At 47.8% G+C, this 13967-nt stretch overlaps 1 protein-coding gene across 4 annotated transcripts in view; it reads left to right on the plus strand.

Moving 5' to 3' along the window:
* glis2b (GLIS family zinc finger 2b) overlaps positions 1-12973 on the plus strand; it is a 180479-nt gene extending 167506 nt beyond the window's left edge. For all 4 annotated transcript variants that reach the window (XM_052022112.1, XM_052022110.1, XM_052022109.1 and 1 more), the window contains 6 exons: positions 860-1119; positions 2272-2453; positions 5596-5775; positions 7342-7475; positions 8182-8300; positions 8671-12973. In XM_052022112.1, coding sequence (XP_051878072.1) covers positions 939-1119; positions 2272-2453; positions 5596-5775; positions 7342-7475; positions 8182-8300; positions 8671-9476 — 1602 coding nt within the window. In that variant the 5' untranslated portion in view covers positions 860-938 and the 3' untranslated portion in view covers positions 9477-12973. The remainder of the gene's footprint in view (positions 1-859; positions 1120-2271; positions 2454-5595; positions 5776-7341; positions 7476-8181; positions 8301-8670) is intronic.
* Positions 12974-13967: the final 994 nt, after the last annotated feature.

Genomic DNA, 13967 nt, shown 5'->3' on the forward strand with positions numbered 1-13967 from the left:
GTGAGTAATGTGAAGAATAAGGGAAACGTGGGAGTGAGTGACCGTGGTAATGGCTGGTGGTGTTGGGGAATGTTGCACTAGTGGAGGTTCTCTTTTCCTGCAGTGATGTTAAATCAGTCTCTCCTGCTTGTTCAGGTGAATGTGAAGGTTCCCTCAGCTCTCTTTAATGTAGCGGAAGCTGAGGGGAGACCTGATAGAGGTTTATAAGATCATGAGAGGTGTAGATAGAGTAGACAGCCGGTATCTTTTTCCCAGGGTCAAAATGCCTTATTCTTGGGGGCATGCATTTAAGGTGAGAGGGGTAAATGCAAAGGAGATGTGCGTGGCAGGTTTTTTTTACACAGAGAGCGGTGGGTGTCTGGAATGTGCTGCCAGGGGTGGGGGTGGAGGCAGATACGATAGAGGGGTTTAAGAGGCTCTTAGATAGGCAGATAGATGTGCAGAGGATGGAGGGACACAGACACTGTGTAGGCAGAAGGGACAGGTTTAGTTATGTGTTTAATCACTAGTTTCATTAGTTTGGCACAACATGGTGGGCCGAAGGGCCTGTCCCTCTGCTGTTCTGTTCTATGTTCTATATGTTCTATTTTCCCTGTGCCTTGGCCGATACTTATAACTAGTTAAATGTCAACCAACACATCACCAAAATGAGATTAATTGAAAATCTGTTTTATTGTTTTTCTTGTTGGGATCTTGCTCTGTGCAAAATAGGCCTCTTGTTTGTCCCACATAACAAGAGCCATTGAATTGAATTTCATCTGTGAACAGGGTTCTGCTGTTTTTGGCCAAGGTACTAAAACCACAATTAGAAAGCTCTGTTCACTAATCCGTGTGATCTATTCGCTATTCTGTTTTTCAGGATATAAGGCTGCTGTAGAGGTTTCCCTGCCTGGCTTTAACCACAGAGTCTCCTTGTTGGACGTGCCATTCCTGTGACGATGCATTCCCTGGACGAGCCCCTGGATCTAAAGCTCAGCATCTCCAAGCTTCGGATGATGAGGGGGAAGAAGCAGAGACGTTATGAGACTACAGAAGAGAGCAGTGCCCGGAGGGAGCTGAAGATGACCGACGATGGAACAGCTATCATTGCACCAGCATCTCCCCAGCCCTCACACACTGGTGAGGGACCTAGTGATGAACAAGAACCTGCAAAGCTGAGAGATATTCTCCCTGACTGTACAACTTGTCTTTGTGAGAACCTGTGGCATTCACTACCCACCTTCCTCAGTGTGTGACTGGTGGTGACTCTGGACTCTGACTCAAAAGGTCTGGGAGAAAATAAGCCCGAAACCTTAGAACATACAAAACAGGCCCTTTGGCCCACCAAATCCGTGCTGACCATGATGCCGATTTAAACTAATCCCATCTGCCTGCACGTGGTCCATATCCCTCTGTCCCCAGCCTGTTCATGTCCCTGTCTAAATGCCCCTTTATTGTTGCTATTGTATCTGCCGCTACCTCCACCCCTGGCAGCCCGTTCCAGGCACCTCTATGTAAAACAAAAACTTGTCCCGCACACCTCCTTTAAATTTTCCCCCTCTTACCTTCAACCTATGCCCTCCAGTATTTGACATTTCCACCCTGGGGAACAGACTCTGACTGTCTACTCTATCTATGCCTCTCAGCATTTTAAATACTTCTGTCAGGTCACCCATCAGCCTCCAATGCTGCAGAGAAAGTTTGTCTAACCTCCCCTTACAGCTAAAACACTTCAATCTAGGCAACATCCTGGTGAAAGCTAAAACCTTACAAACCTTGAAATCTGACAACTGAACGTGGTAAAAGAGTGACGGGAGCTCAGGGTGCAGGTGAGCCGATCGTTTAAACTCACCAGTGCAGGTCCACAATGCAACTAATGGTGGCACTTATTCCTCAAATACAAGTTTGAAAAGTTCTATTGTGACCCTGTGCAGCCTGGTCAGATCACCCTTGAAGCTTTGCGCACAAGTCTGGTCCCTCTATTAAAGAAGAGACACAGGTGAAAGTGGAAAAAAAAGATTACAATGAATGAAAGAAAAAGCGTCAACTCAGAAATAACTGATTCACTTGAAAAGAACAGATGATTAATGAATACTATGGGATGATTGGATGGACGTGTAGACGTGTATTGGGTTACATTAATGTTGATAAAAGACAGTTGATGTTTCTTCATAGCCGCTGCGTGTGTCCCTTCAGTTAATATGTGCTGTATTTGTTGATGAGTTTGCCTGATGATATCCATCCCCACTGCTACAACCCTGCCCCCTTCTCATACACTCTTTCTTGTTCCAGGTCCATTTATCATTTCCCAGGCTCAGGAGAAGCCAGACTCGCGTTTCTCTCCAGCCCAGAGCTCTATTTCCATCGTGGATCTCAGCCTGTCCCCTGCGTCTGCCCTTGACTCGCCGCCCAGCTCCGCCCTGCTGCCTGAGGAGCTGCAGAATGGTGGTGAAGCTTCTCCTGGTGTTGGGACTGTGAGTATTTGAGGCACTAACATCGGCAGGGGGTGCACAGCGACCCCACTGTCCTGGGACAACGGATACACCTCAGCTGCCTGACCAGATACCACACAGCAGGCTGGACATTGTGTTTGCCAACCTCAGCTCTGTGGTCAGTGTCAGACTGGGCCACAACTGTCCCAGTGCAACCTCACATTTCCACCACATCTACAACAAACAGTCTGGTTCATCTTTGGTAGATTGAGTACAGTAGTTGATGTACACAGCTTGTACAACTGTGGAGGTAAAGGTTCGACTGCCACAGTGGTTATGTTACTTGACCAGAGATCCAAAGGTCTAGACTATTGATCTGCAGACAGTTCAAATCTTACATGGCACCTGGGGAATTTAAATTCAATTAATTCACTCAATCTGGAGTGAAAGACTAATCCCAGAAGTAGTATTGTTGTAAAACCCATCAGATTCACTGAGGAAGTCTGCCAGCACTCTCCCTACAGGTGACTCCACATAAGAATAAAACCAGAAGGCCCTTGGCTCTGGTTGCTGATGTGAACCAATCACCCCCTAGCCCAGTCAACGTGAGGAGTCTTCCACATGGGACCTTGTGCTGGGAGGCAGCCACTGAAGAACGTGCCTGGCAGATATGGACCAGTCACTCCGAGCCTCAGACCATCATAAATGGCCCGTCTCTCACTCTGTGACCTGTAGCTCTAGATCCTCGGCCAGAGGAAACATCCTCCCTACGTCCAGCCTGCTGAGCTCTGTAAGAATTTAGAAAGTTTCAATGAGGTCACCTCTCATTCTTTTAAACTCAAGTGAATGTAATTCCGGTCTACACAATCTCTCCTGGTACAGCAAACCCACCATCCCAGGAACCAGCTGGTGAACCTTCTCTGTGGCAGGTCCATCCTTCCTTCAGTGAGGAGAGCAGAACTGTCTCCTCCTCCAGTGCACCAGCTGTGCTCTCACTGAGTCCCTGTACAATTCCAGTAAGACCCCTGTATTCAAATCCTCTTGTAATAAAGGCCAACATAGTATTTGCCTTCCTGATTGCTTGCTGCCCCTGGATATTGGCTTTCAGTGACTTCTGTACAAGAAGAACTGGGCCTCCTTGAACATCAACACTACCCAATCTCTCACCGTTTAAAAGATATTCTGCCTTCCTGTTTTGTGTACCAAAATAGGTGGGGTCACATTTCTCCTTCCTTAGTTCTACCTGCCGTGTTCTCAGCCACTCACCCAGCTCGTCCATATTCCCCTTGAAGCCTCTTTATATCTTCCTCCATACTCATGATCCCACCTAATCTGTACCATCATGGAACTTGGGCAAATGATACTTGGTTCCCTCAGTAAAATCATTGATATAGATCATGACCAACTGGGGCCCAAGCATTGATCTCTGCCAGCTGGAGAACGATCCATTTCTTCTCAAGAACCACCCTCTACCATAAGGGAGGGAGTTATGAAGACGTCACAATGTTCAGTTCCGTTCACATCTCCTCAGCTAATGAGGCAGTCCACACCTAGGTGCAGATTAACCTGAGCAATGTTCGAGCAGAGACTGATGAGTGACAAGTAACATTGATCCCACACGAGGATCAGACCACAACCCTCTCCAACAAAGCAGAGTCTAACCACCTGTCCTTGACAGTCAGTGGTAAGACCATCGCTGAGTTGGCCATCAACAATGTCCTAGGGATCAGCATTTATCTGCACCAATGACAGAAACGCAGTGGCCACAAGAGCAGTTCAGAAGCTGAGTGTTGTGTGGTGAGTGATTCACTGACACCGCAGTTCTTTCCAGCAGCAACAAGGCAGGAGTGTGAGGAACCCTCTCCACTGCCTGGGTGGATGCAGCTCCAACTCAAGAAGCTCGACACCATCCAGGAAAAAGCAGCCCATTTTATTGACACTGTATCCATTTCAATACTTATTCCCCTTTGACCCTCACCAACTTTTACCGATGCACCATAGAAAGCATCCTATCTGGATGTATCCCGGCTTGGTACGGCAACTGCTCTGCCCAGGACCGCAAGAAGCTGCAGAGAGTTGTGGACACAGCCCAGCGCATCAGCGCATCATAGCCCAGCCTCCCCTCCTTGGACTCTGTCTTTACCTCTCGCTGCCTTGGTGAAGCAGCCAGCATAATCAAAGACCCCACCCACCCGGGACATTCTCTCTTCTCTCCTCTTCCATCGGGTAGAAGATACAGGAGCCTGAGGGCACGTACCACCAGGCTCAAGGACAGCTTCTACCCCACTGTGATCAGACTATTGAACGGTTCCCTTATATGATGAGGTGGACTCTTGACCTCACGATCTACCTTGTTGTGACCTTGCACCTTATTGCACTGCACTTTCTCTGTAGCTGTGACACTTTACTCTGTACTGTTATTGTTTTTACCTGTACTACATCAATGCACTCTGTACTAACTCAATGTAACTGCACTGTGTAATGAATTGACCTGTACGATCGGTTTGCAAGACAAGTTTTTCACTGTACCTCGGTAAAAAAAAAAGTAAGGTACAAATAATAAACCAATACCAATACCAATTATTCACTCTGCAAAGTACCCAGATGTGACTCACCAAACCTACTCTGCCAGCGCCTCCCAGATCTGTGACCTGGAACTGGAAGGATCCAGGGGGCAGGGAGATGGGAAGACCACCACCTCCACACACACAGCACGTGGAATATAATTACTGCACTGTTGCAGGGCTGAGATCCTAGTGCTCCCTCCCCTGCTTCATACTGGGTGGCAATGGTTGAAGTTAATGCCGGGACAGCCTTTCTTGGCACACTGGGATCTCACCCCAATAATGAAAGAAATTACGTGCTGGAATTCTGTTGAAGGATTTGAGGATGGTAGTTTATATTCTTGGATATGAAAGAAGCCGTGGGATCTGCGATTGGTGCAGGATGTTGGAACAGGTCTGAGGGGCTCCTGTTTCTATTTCTTATGTTGTAGAATTGCTGGACTGAGCTACAGTGGGTAATTGAGGGATGTATACTTAGCCCACCCAGGCACTGGGAGAATGTGGCTCATGCGTCAGGAATGGGCATTTTGGATGGCTGCACCCTGAATGGGCACCTTCAGTAGATGAATTGGTACAAAAGAGGAGCTGATGTTGAGTGAAGATTTGCCGTGTCTCTGCAGGATCCACAGCCAGTCCGCTTCCTGGAAGGGAGTCAGAGCTCACAGACGTTCCAGTTCTTCCTGCCTCTGGGTTCGACCAGCCCAGTGCACCTGTCGTCCTCCTTGTTGGTGACGCCCCCGAAGGAGATGCAGAACTTGCTGGACCTCCCAGAAGAACAGCTGGCGTGCAGGTGGCGCAAGGTGAGTCTTGCATTCGGACACCTCCGTGTTGCATTGAAGACTTTAGAAATGTTGTGCATGTAAGGTGATGACCTCCCCTCCCTCAGACTGTGCCCACCAACAGTGTCACCTCTAACCCTGGCTCAGCTGGAACCTTCCCTCCTGCAGGAACTGGACACATGAGGTGCTCTGGCCTGTCTCCAGTCCGGGGCAATCATTGCATCAGTGTACATTTGTTTCTGAAGGCTTCCTGTGTGATAGCTCTGGTCCAGAGGATCTGCCTCCTGGGTTCAAGCCTTCTTCCCAGTGCAGAACACTGTCCCTTTGATGAAATATTAAACCAAGACTCTCTAACATCTGTCTATAATAGTTAGCCACTTAGAGAAGCAAAGTCAATAGGTGCAGTGTTTCTGGATTTCCAGAAGACTGTTGACAAAGTGCCACATAAAAGGCTGTTACACAAGAACTCATAGTATTGGGCTAAATGTAGCATGGATTGAAGATTGATTATCACATAGAAGGCAGAGAGTTGGAATAAATGGGTCACTTTCAGGCTGGTAGGATGTATCTAGTAGAGTGCTTCAAGGGGCAGTCCTTGGCCCTCAATTATTTATTAAAGACTTGGAGGAAAGGCTGGAGAGTGGGTTATCTGAGTTCGCCCATGAGATGAGAATGGTTGGAAGGGCATGTTGTGGTCAGGATATTTGTAATTTGTGGCTGGATATAGACAGGTTGGGTGAGTGGGCAAAATATTGGCAAATAGAGGTTCACATAGACTGGTGTGAACTTCAGTCAGGAATCGAAAGGCAGAATATTATCTAAATGGAGAGAGATCACATCTGAGTTGAGTGAAGATCTTTGTTGTCTTGTGCAAGAGCCACAACAAGCTGACAGGTAGTTGCAGCCAGCGGGAAGATAAATGACGGGAGACACAGGAGACGGCAGATGCTGGCACCTGGTGCAACAAACAAACTGCTGCAGGAACTCAGTGGGTCAGGCAGCGTCTGTGGTGGGAAACGTTTCACATTGAAGCATCCAAGATTATTAACGGGATAGATGATGCTCCCCTATCTGGGTGTCTGGGACCAGGGATCACAATCTCAGAATTGGGGTTGGTCATTCACAGGGTGGGAGGTTGAACAACGCACAATGAGTGTGGAGGCTCACTGGACGGAGTCAAGACAGAGGTGAGAGGATTTTTGAATATCAAAGGAATTGAGGGGTCAGGGGTTAGTGCAGGATCACGGTGCTGAAGTAAAAGATCAGCCATGAACCTATGGAATGGCAGGACAGGCATGAGGGGCTGAATGGCCTCTCCTGCTGCTGTTTCATGTTCTTGTCAATGGTGGAACTTTATTACACTTGTTTGGTTAATGGGGGGAGTGTGGGGAGGGGGTAGGTTTTGGGGGTGTGGGTTGGAGCTGTCGGTGTGTCAGTCCCCTCTGTGTTTCCTGGCTGCACAGGTTCCACACCACGCAGACCTCAGTGGCTGTGCCGTGTTTGGACCATCCGTGCCTGCACTGCCCATTTGTTCAGGCTTCGTCCTGATGGCCTGACCTCTCACCTCTCTGACCTTTTGCTCTGCAGTGTAACCAGCTGTTTGAATCACTTCAGGATCTGGTCGATCACGTCAACGACTTCCACGTGAAGCCGGAGAAGGAGACTGGATACTGCTGCCACTGGGAGGGCTGTGCACGGAGAGGCAAGGGCTTCAACGCCAGGTACTGATGCACCCTGGAAAGGTTCAGAGGGGACATGGGCCAAATGAAAATACCTTAGAAGGGCATCTTGGTCGGCATGGACAGGTCGGGCTGAATGGCCTATTTCCGTGCTGTATGACTCTAAATAACTGAAGGAACGAGGGTGAAAGGGCAAAGGTTGTGCTGGAACCTGGCCAAGGACCAAAGGTAGGTTGTAGGGTTCAGAATCAGGTTTATTATCACTGACTTATACGACATGAAATTAGTTGTTTTGCGGCAGCAGTACAGTGCAAAGACATAAAATCACTATAAATTACAAAATAAATAGTGCAAAAAAAAAAGGAATAACGAGGCAGTGTTCATGGGTTCATGGACTGTTCAGAAATCTGATGGCGGAGGGGAAGAAGCTGTTCCTGAATCATTGAGTGTGGGTCTTCAGGATCCTGTACCTCCTCCCCGATGGTAGTAACAAGAAGAGGCATGTCCCGGGTGGTGAGGGTCCTCAGTGACGGATGCCACCTTCTTGAGGCATCGCCTCAAGATTAGGAACAGACAGAGAGAGGAAGGTGGCTCTCCACTGGTGTATAATGTGGAGTGGATGGGAGCTGTTTCTTCTGCCTGTTGCTCTTTATCGGTGAGTTCTCGGGGGCCGCAGGGTGGTCACAGACCACCGGAACGCGGTGGTCTGTGCTGGGGTGACTGACTCTGTATTCACTCCAACCTTTAGGTACAAGATGTTGATTCACATTCGAACTCACACTAACGAGAAGCCTCATCGTTGCCCCACCTGTAACAAGAGCTTCTCGCGGCTGGAGAACCTGAAAATCCACAACCGCTCACACACGGGTAAGATGCTGCCTGAGGGTCAGTTCATCGCTAAAGGATGGTCATTGGTCAGAGTGGGTCAGGAGGGCAGTTGGGCAATAACAGGTCGGGGTGGCCCCTTGTGGGGAAGTTGTAGGTTCGAGTGCACTGGGAGTGGGGAAGGGAAGGTCTCATCAATCCTGCTGGTCTTCCCCGGGCATTCTGTGGTGCTCAGGGAGTGTGTGACTGAGATACCATGTAGTGACCACCCAAAGGCAAGGTTATTGGAACTCCACAGAGACCCAGATGCACCGAGAATGGACCAGATCTTTGCATTTTCCCGGCAGACCCGTCTTCACATTGCTGGGGCTAAGAACCTGTATCCTCACCCTGTGTTACTGTTGCTCCTCAGGTGAGAAGCCATACATCTGTCCTTACGAAGGCTGCAATAAGCGGTATTCCAACTCCAGTGATCGTTTCAAGCACACCCGGACACATTATGTGGACAAACCGTATTACTGCAAGATGCCCGGGTGTCACAAGAGGTACACAGACCCCAGCTCCCTGCGCAAACACATAAAGGCCCACGGGCATTTTGTGTCACCGGAGCAGCAGGGGATGCTGAAGCTTCGGCAGGTGGTGAAGAATCCTGTGGCATCGGAGATGCCTTACCTCAACGGGACACAGATCATCATTCCCAATCCAGCGGCCCTCTTTGGCAACCATCCGCTGCAGGGACTGGGGGCGTCCCTGCCGATACCAATACACCCTGCCCCTCTGGACCTCAGTCCCCTGACTTGCAACACCATTGCCTCCTCTCCGATCTCAGCTGTCCCCAGCTCCGTCATCTCCCTCAACGGCACTCCGATAAACTTGGCCAAGTCATCCTTAATGTCCTCACCGTTGTCTGCCAGCACTCTGGGACTTCCATTGATGTCCTTGGTGGCCGGATCTCAGAGCCACCTCGAGAGGCTGCCGACTTCAAAACCAAAAACAGCGGGCTGTAGAAAACAGGATGGGAAGACCAAAGGTCACCCCTCACTCGAGAGGGCAGAGGCGCGACTGAGGCCCCCAGCGGAAGGTTTCTCCATGCTCCCCGGAGCAGTGATAGACTTGTCGGGTGGAATGGGCAACCTGCCCGGGGCTGACTCTCTCCCTCCGGCCTGGGTGGTCATTCCCCCAGGCTCAGTCCTGCTCAAACCGGCAGTGGTAAACTGAGTCTGTTCCAGCCAGCCCGGCTGTGTTGGTCACTGACAAAGGCAACCATTGGAACAAGCCTTGGTTACCAGCCATCCCGAGGTTGAACAGAAAATTCATCATTAATTCCTCTGCCTGTTGGGTTGAATATGTTTGCCAGTGGTAACTAGTGTTCAAACTAAAAGGAAAGGGCTGATGTTGAATTCCCCAGGATCAGATCCAGGTTTTAATTCTGGGGGAGAAGCTGTCTCTTGTTGTCCGGGCCTTGCTGATAAATGTCCCAATGAATGAGATGAAGACTCATTGGCCCACAGATGTAAGTGCAGCGGCAGAGGCTGACCCAACGCTGGGAGTTGTCGGAGGGGCTGCTCGACCCTAGGGATACAGAGGGGACTTCCAGCTCTTCCCAGCCCCAGCACAGAGCTCCCGCTTTCACCAGTTACAAATTCCTTATTTTGTACCAGATCACGAAGATAAGAATATTCATTGATACCAGAAACCTGTCAGCAGACGAAGCTTCAAATTATCATCTTGTGGTTTTTGGGGACTTAAATCCATTTACTTGATGAGTGATTGGATGTGGAAACGCTGAGGACACGGATCAGGAAGAGTCAGCAGGGAGTCACGGCTCAGTTGGTGAGAAGGGTGGAACAGTAGGCAATGAGGTTTATTTGGGAATTGGGATCAGGGAATGGGGTCAATAGGGATGGGTTCAGTGGGGAAGGGGTGGGAATTTCACTGGGGGCATTCAGGAGTGTGGATCAGTGGGGGGACTTGGCTCAGAGCCATTGAACAACTGTACAATTTGCAGAGAAGCACCTTGTGTTGAGCAGAACACACTCAGTCAGGGGTGTGGGGGTTGGAGGGGAGCAGTGGGGGTGAATTTTCAGCTTAGCTTCAATCTTGTCACCTGTGCTCGTTCAGCCCATTTACTGGGACACTTCATAGTTTTTGATAAATACTGGCGTAACTGTCAGCAATTTGCAAGGACTAGAAGCAGTGATTATTGTTCCTTAACACCCACAAACAAAAACTGTGTAAGAAGGTTAAATGGGGACAGCTATTACAAGATTTAAAAATTGCAGGTAAATCTATATTTGGAAACTACAGGTGGGTGGGCATGTATGTACAGATCCACTGCAGTGAAAGTTCCCATTAAAGGCAGCCTCCTGCCACTGTGGTGACTCAGTGATTCTGACTATAAGGAACAAATGTGACAGGGAATGTGTTACAGGAACCAAGTGTGACACCTGCAGGAAATGTAGGTTACATGCACGACTATCAGTAAATAGTTTATACAGAATCTCCTAGTTGTTATTTAAGGTGTGGGTGAGTCTGAATTGATGGACTTTAACTGTATTTATCCATCCTCCCCCCCCCCCGCCCCCCCCGATCTTCTTAGGCAGCCCCTCAGGTTTGAGGATAATTTATTCCTTGCAGTGGTTGGTTATAAAATGATAAAAGCCAATAGCACAGGTGACCATTGGGCCCACTGTGTCTTTTCTAGTTCTCCGTTTGAACAATCCCCCGAGCTAATCCCGCTGCCCCGCTCTCTATCAATAGCCCTTCATCAGTCGATAACTGATCCCTTTTCCCCTCTCTCCCCCTGGGCCCGTAAATTCCCGTCACAAACGCTTATTTGATGATCTCTCTGTCCCCTTTCACGATTTTCTCTGAACACTGTGACATTCAGTTTTCAGTTAATTGTAGGAGGGACAGAATCTTTCTCCTGCTCCGTGGGAGTCAGGTGTACACTACTTATAACATTGTGTTTACAAAGTGCATTATACAACTGGTGTGTCATGCTTCTGTCATTACAGCAGGCAAACATGTAAATGTTACCACTCACTGCTAATCAAACAGAATGCATTTAAATCAGAAGAGATTGTTCTTTAGCCGCCTGGTATTTTAACACTCCTACATGGCACTCACCAATGCTCAGAAAGTGTAGTTTTGTGAGGTAACTTTAAAAATAACCCAGACTTCCACCACCTCATTCAATGACCATAAGTACATCAGTCAGAAACAGGAGTCCCGAAGGTGAATATTGACCCAAATGTCCAATTACGACCACTTCGCAAAGGAAAATTATCTCAAATTCATCAGGTGAGAGTCACATCCTGTGTGCTCAGTAGCTGACCGACCAATGAAGTAGATACAGAGAGCCATTCCCATTAAACAGTAACAGAAGGCTAACCGTACACGTGCAGTGAGATTATCATACCCCTGTATCAACTCACTTCCTGCTGAAACGCTCAGGTTTTCCCTCTTTTTACCTTCTAGACGACTGTTCCAACATGACTAGACCTGTATCTTGTGGAAAGCCTGTAATGTTTGTGTCCCAGCTTGCACCATATCCCATTCGTCACCGAGCTTGCTGGTCTACACTGGCTCCCAGCTTGCTGGTCTACACTGGCTCCCAGCTAATCAACATCTTCATTTTACTTTTCTCATCAGTGTTTCAAACCCCTCCACAGTCTCATGCCTTCCTCTCTCTGTAATCTCCTCTGGTCCTGCAAACCTCAGACCTCTGCACCAATCCTGGCCACGCAAACATTCCTGAATTTAACCGCTCTATCATTGGTGGCTTTAACATCTATTGTCACAGCCTGAAGCTTTAAACTTCTCTTTAATTCTCATTCCTTCAAACCTACCTCCTTGACCAGACCTTTGGTCGTCTGTCCCAATATCCCATATTGCTTGTTGTCCAGTTTTGTGCGGTAACATTCCTGTTAGGCACCCTGGGACATTTTACCTTGTTAATGACTATATATAACATGTTGTTTATATGTATGATTATAGATGCATCTCATTTTCAGTTCAATAACCAGAGTGCAAAACTGGAAAGCCTGTAGCAGTGGTTGGTTTACAACTAACCCACCGATTCTGTCACCTCAGCGAGAACCACAAACCCAATGAAGGCCGATGGCAAAGAGTAAAACCAGTGGGATCCCGTTAACGCTGGGAGCTTCGTACTGTGGCTCTCACGTTGACAGCAAGAGATCACACTGTCAAAATGTGTGTTCATGACAAAGCATACCAGCCTGTGTGCTGCCTGTCAAAATGTTTGTAAATCTCTTTATAAGCAGTTTATTAAATTTTACTATTTCTAAGACAAAGAAACATTTATCTTTCTGCAGGCTGTACACTGTATCCTACTGTTAAGTGTACTCAGACCCCAGTGGGTCGAGATTTCTCTCCCATCCTCTAGTATTAATAAGCTAAACAATAATGGATTAAGCTTTGTTAAAGGTCATTTGTACAGTGTGTGCGTTATTGGACAAGGCCCACCTGGGTCCAGATCAGATTACTGAACATTCCACATTTTCCCAGCAGTATTTTTAACATGTTCAAAGTGCCTTTTTACAGTACAATCTAAGTAGGTGTGCCTCCCATGATGGAGACTCACTGGGTAGCATTAGTTTTTAAGGCTCAAGCTGATGCCCTGTACTGACGTCCTCTTAAAAGGGACACAGAATTTGAGGGAAAACATCAATAAAGTTTAATTTGTTAACTTACTCCGTGTTCCGTGTCGATTTCTTGCGCGTGACTTGACTGCTGCCGTAGCTGGGGCTCTGGGTTAGCTGTAGCCGTTGATTACATGGTCACAGCCCACTGGCCCGTCCCGAGTGAATGAGATGTTGCACTGCTATCGGACATCCAAAAATGATTCAGCCAATTAGTCACAGCCTGAGCTCAATCACTCACTCTTGTATCACAGGGAACGTGGCAGTCAGTGTATGTGTATCACACTCCCAGAAACACTGAGCTAAATAACCAGCTCAGCTCAGTGCTGGGACCAGGGTGGGGATTGGGATGAATGGCCTTTCACAGATCACACTGCCAGTGCAAATTGGTTCCGCACTTCTTCCATCACTAATGTAACTATGTCTGAAAGGTAGTTCATTGAATATAAAGTTCTGAGAATTTCTGAGGCCAGGGGAACATGAAATGGGAGGAAGAGTTACCCTGTTGCCTCCGTTAACATGCTCTGCCTCTCAATAAGATCACAGCCAGTCTGCTGTTGGCCTCAGTATCACTTTTCTGCCTGTTCCTCATAACCCTCAATTACATTAGTCCCAAAATTGAGTTCAGCTTTAAATATATTCTTCTATACAGCTTCGACCCCACTGTGATAAGACTATTGAACGGTTCCCTTATACAATGAGATGGACTCTGACCTCACGATCTACCTTGTTGTGACCTTGCACCTTATTGCACTGCACTTCCCTGTAGCTGTGACACTTTATTCTGTACTGTTATTGTTTTTACTTGTACTACATCAATGCAATCTGTACTGACTCAATGTAACTGCTCTGTGTAATGAATTGATCTGTACGATCGGTTTGCAAGACAAGTTTTTCACTGTACCTCAGTACAAGTGACAATAATAAACCAATACTCAATGATTTAGCCTAAAATTTCCAGCTCCAACTCAGAAAAAAAATCACCATTTTGAATGGGTGACCCACCCCCCCCCCCCCCCACTTTATTCTGAAACTGATTAAGTTG

The sequence above is a fragment of the Pristis pectinata genome, chromosome 8 (assembly GCF_009764475.1).
Source record: "Pristis pectinata isolate sPriPec2 chromosome 8, sPriPec2.1.pri, whole genome shotgun sequence".
NCBI classification, from domain to species: domain Eukaryota; kingdom Metazoa; phylum Chordata; class Chondrichthyes; order Rhinopristiformes; family Pristidae; genus Pristis; species Pristis pectinata.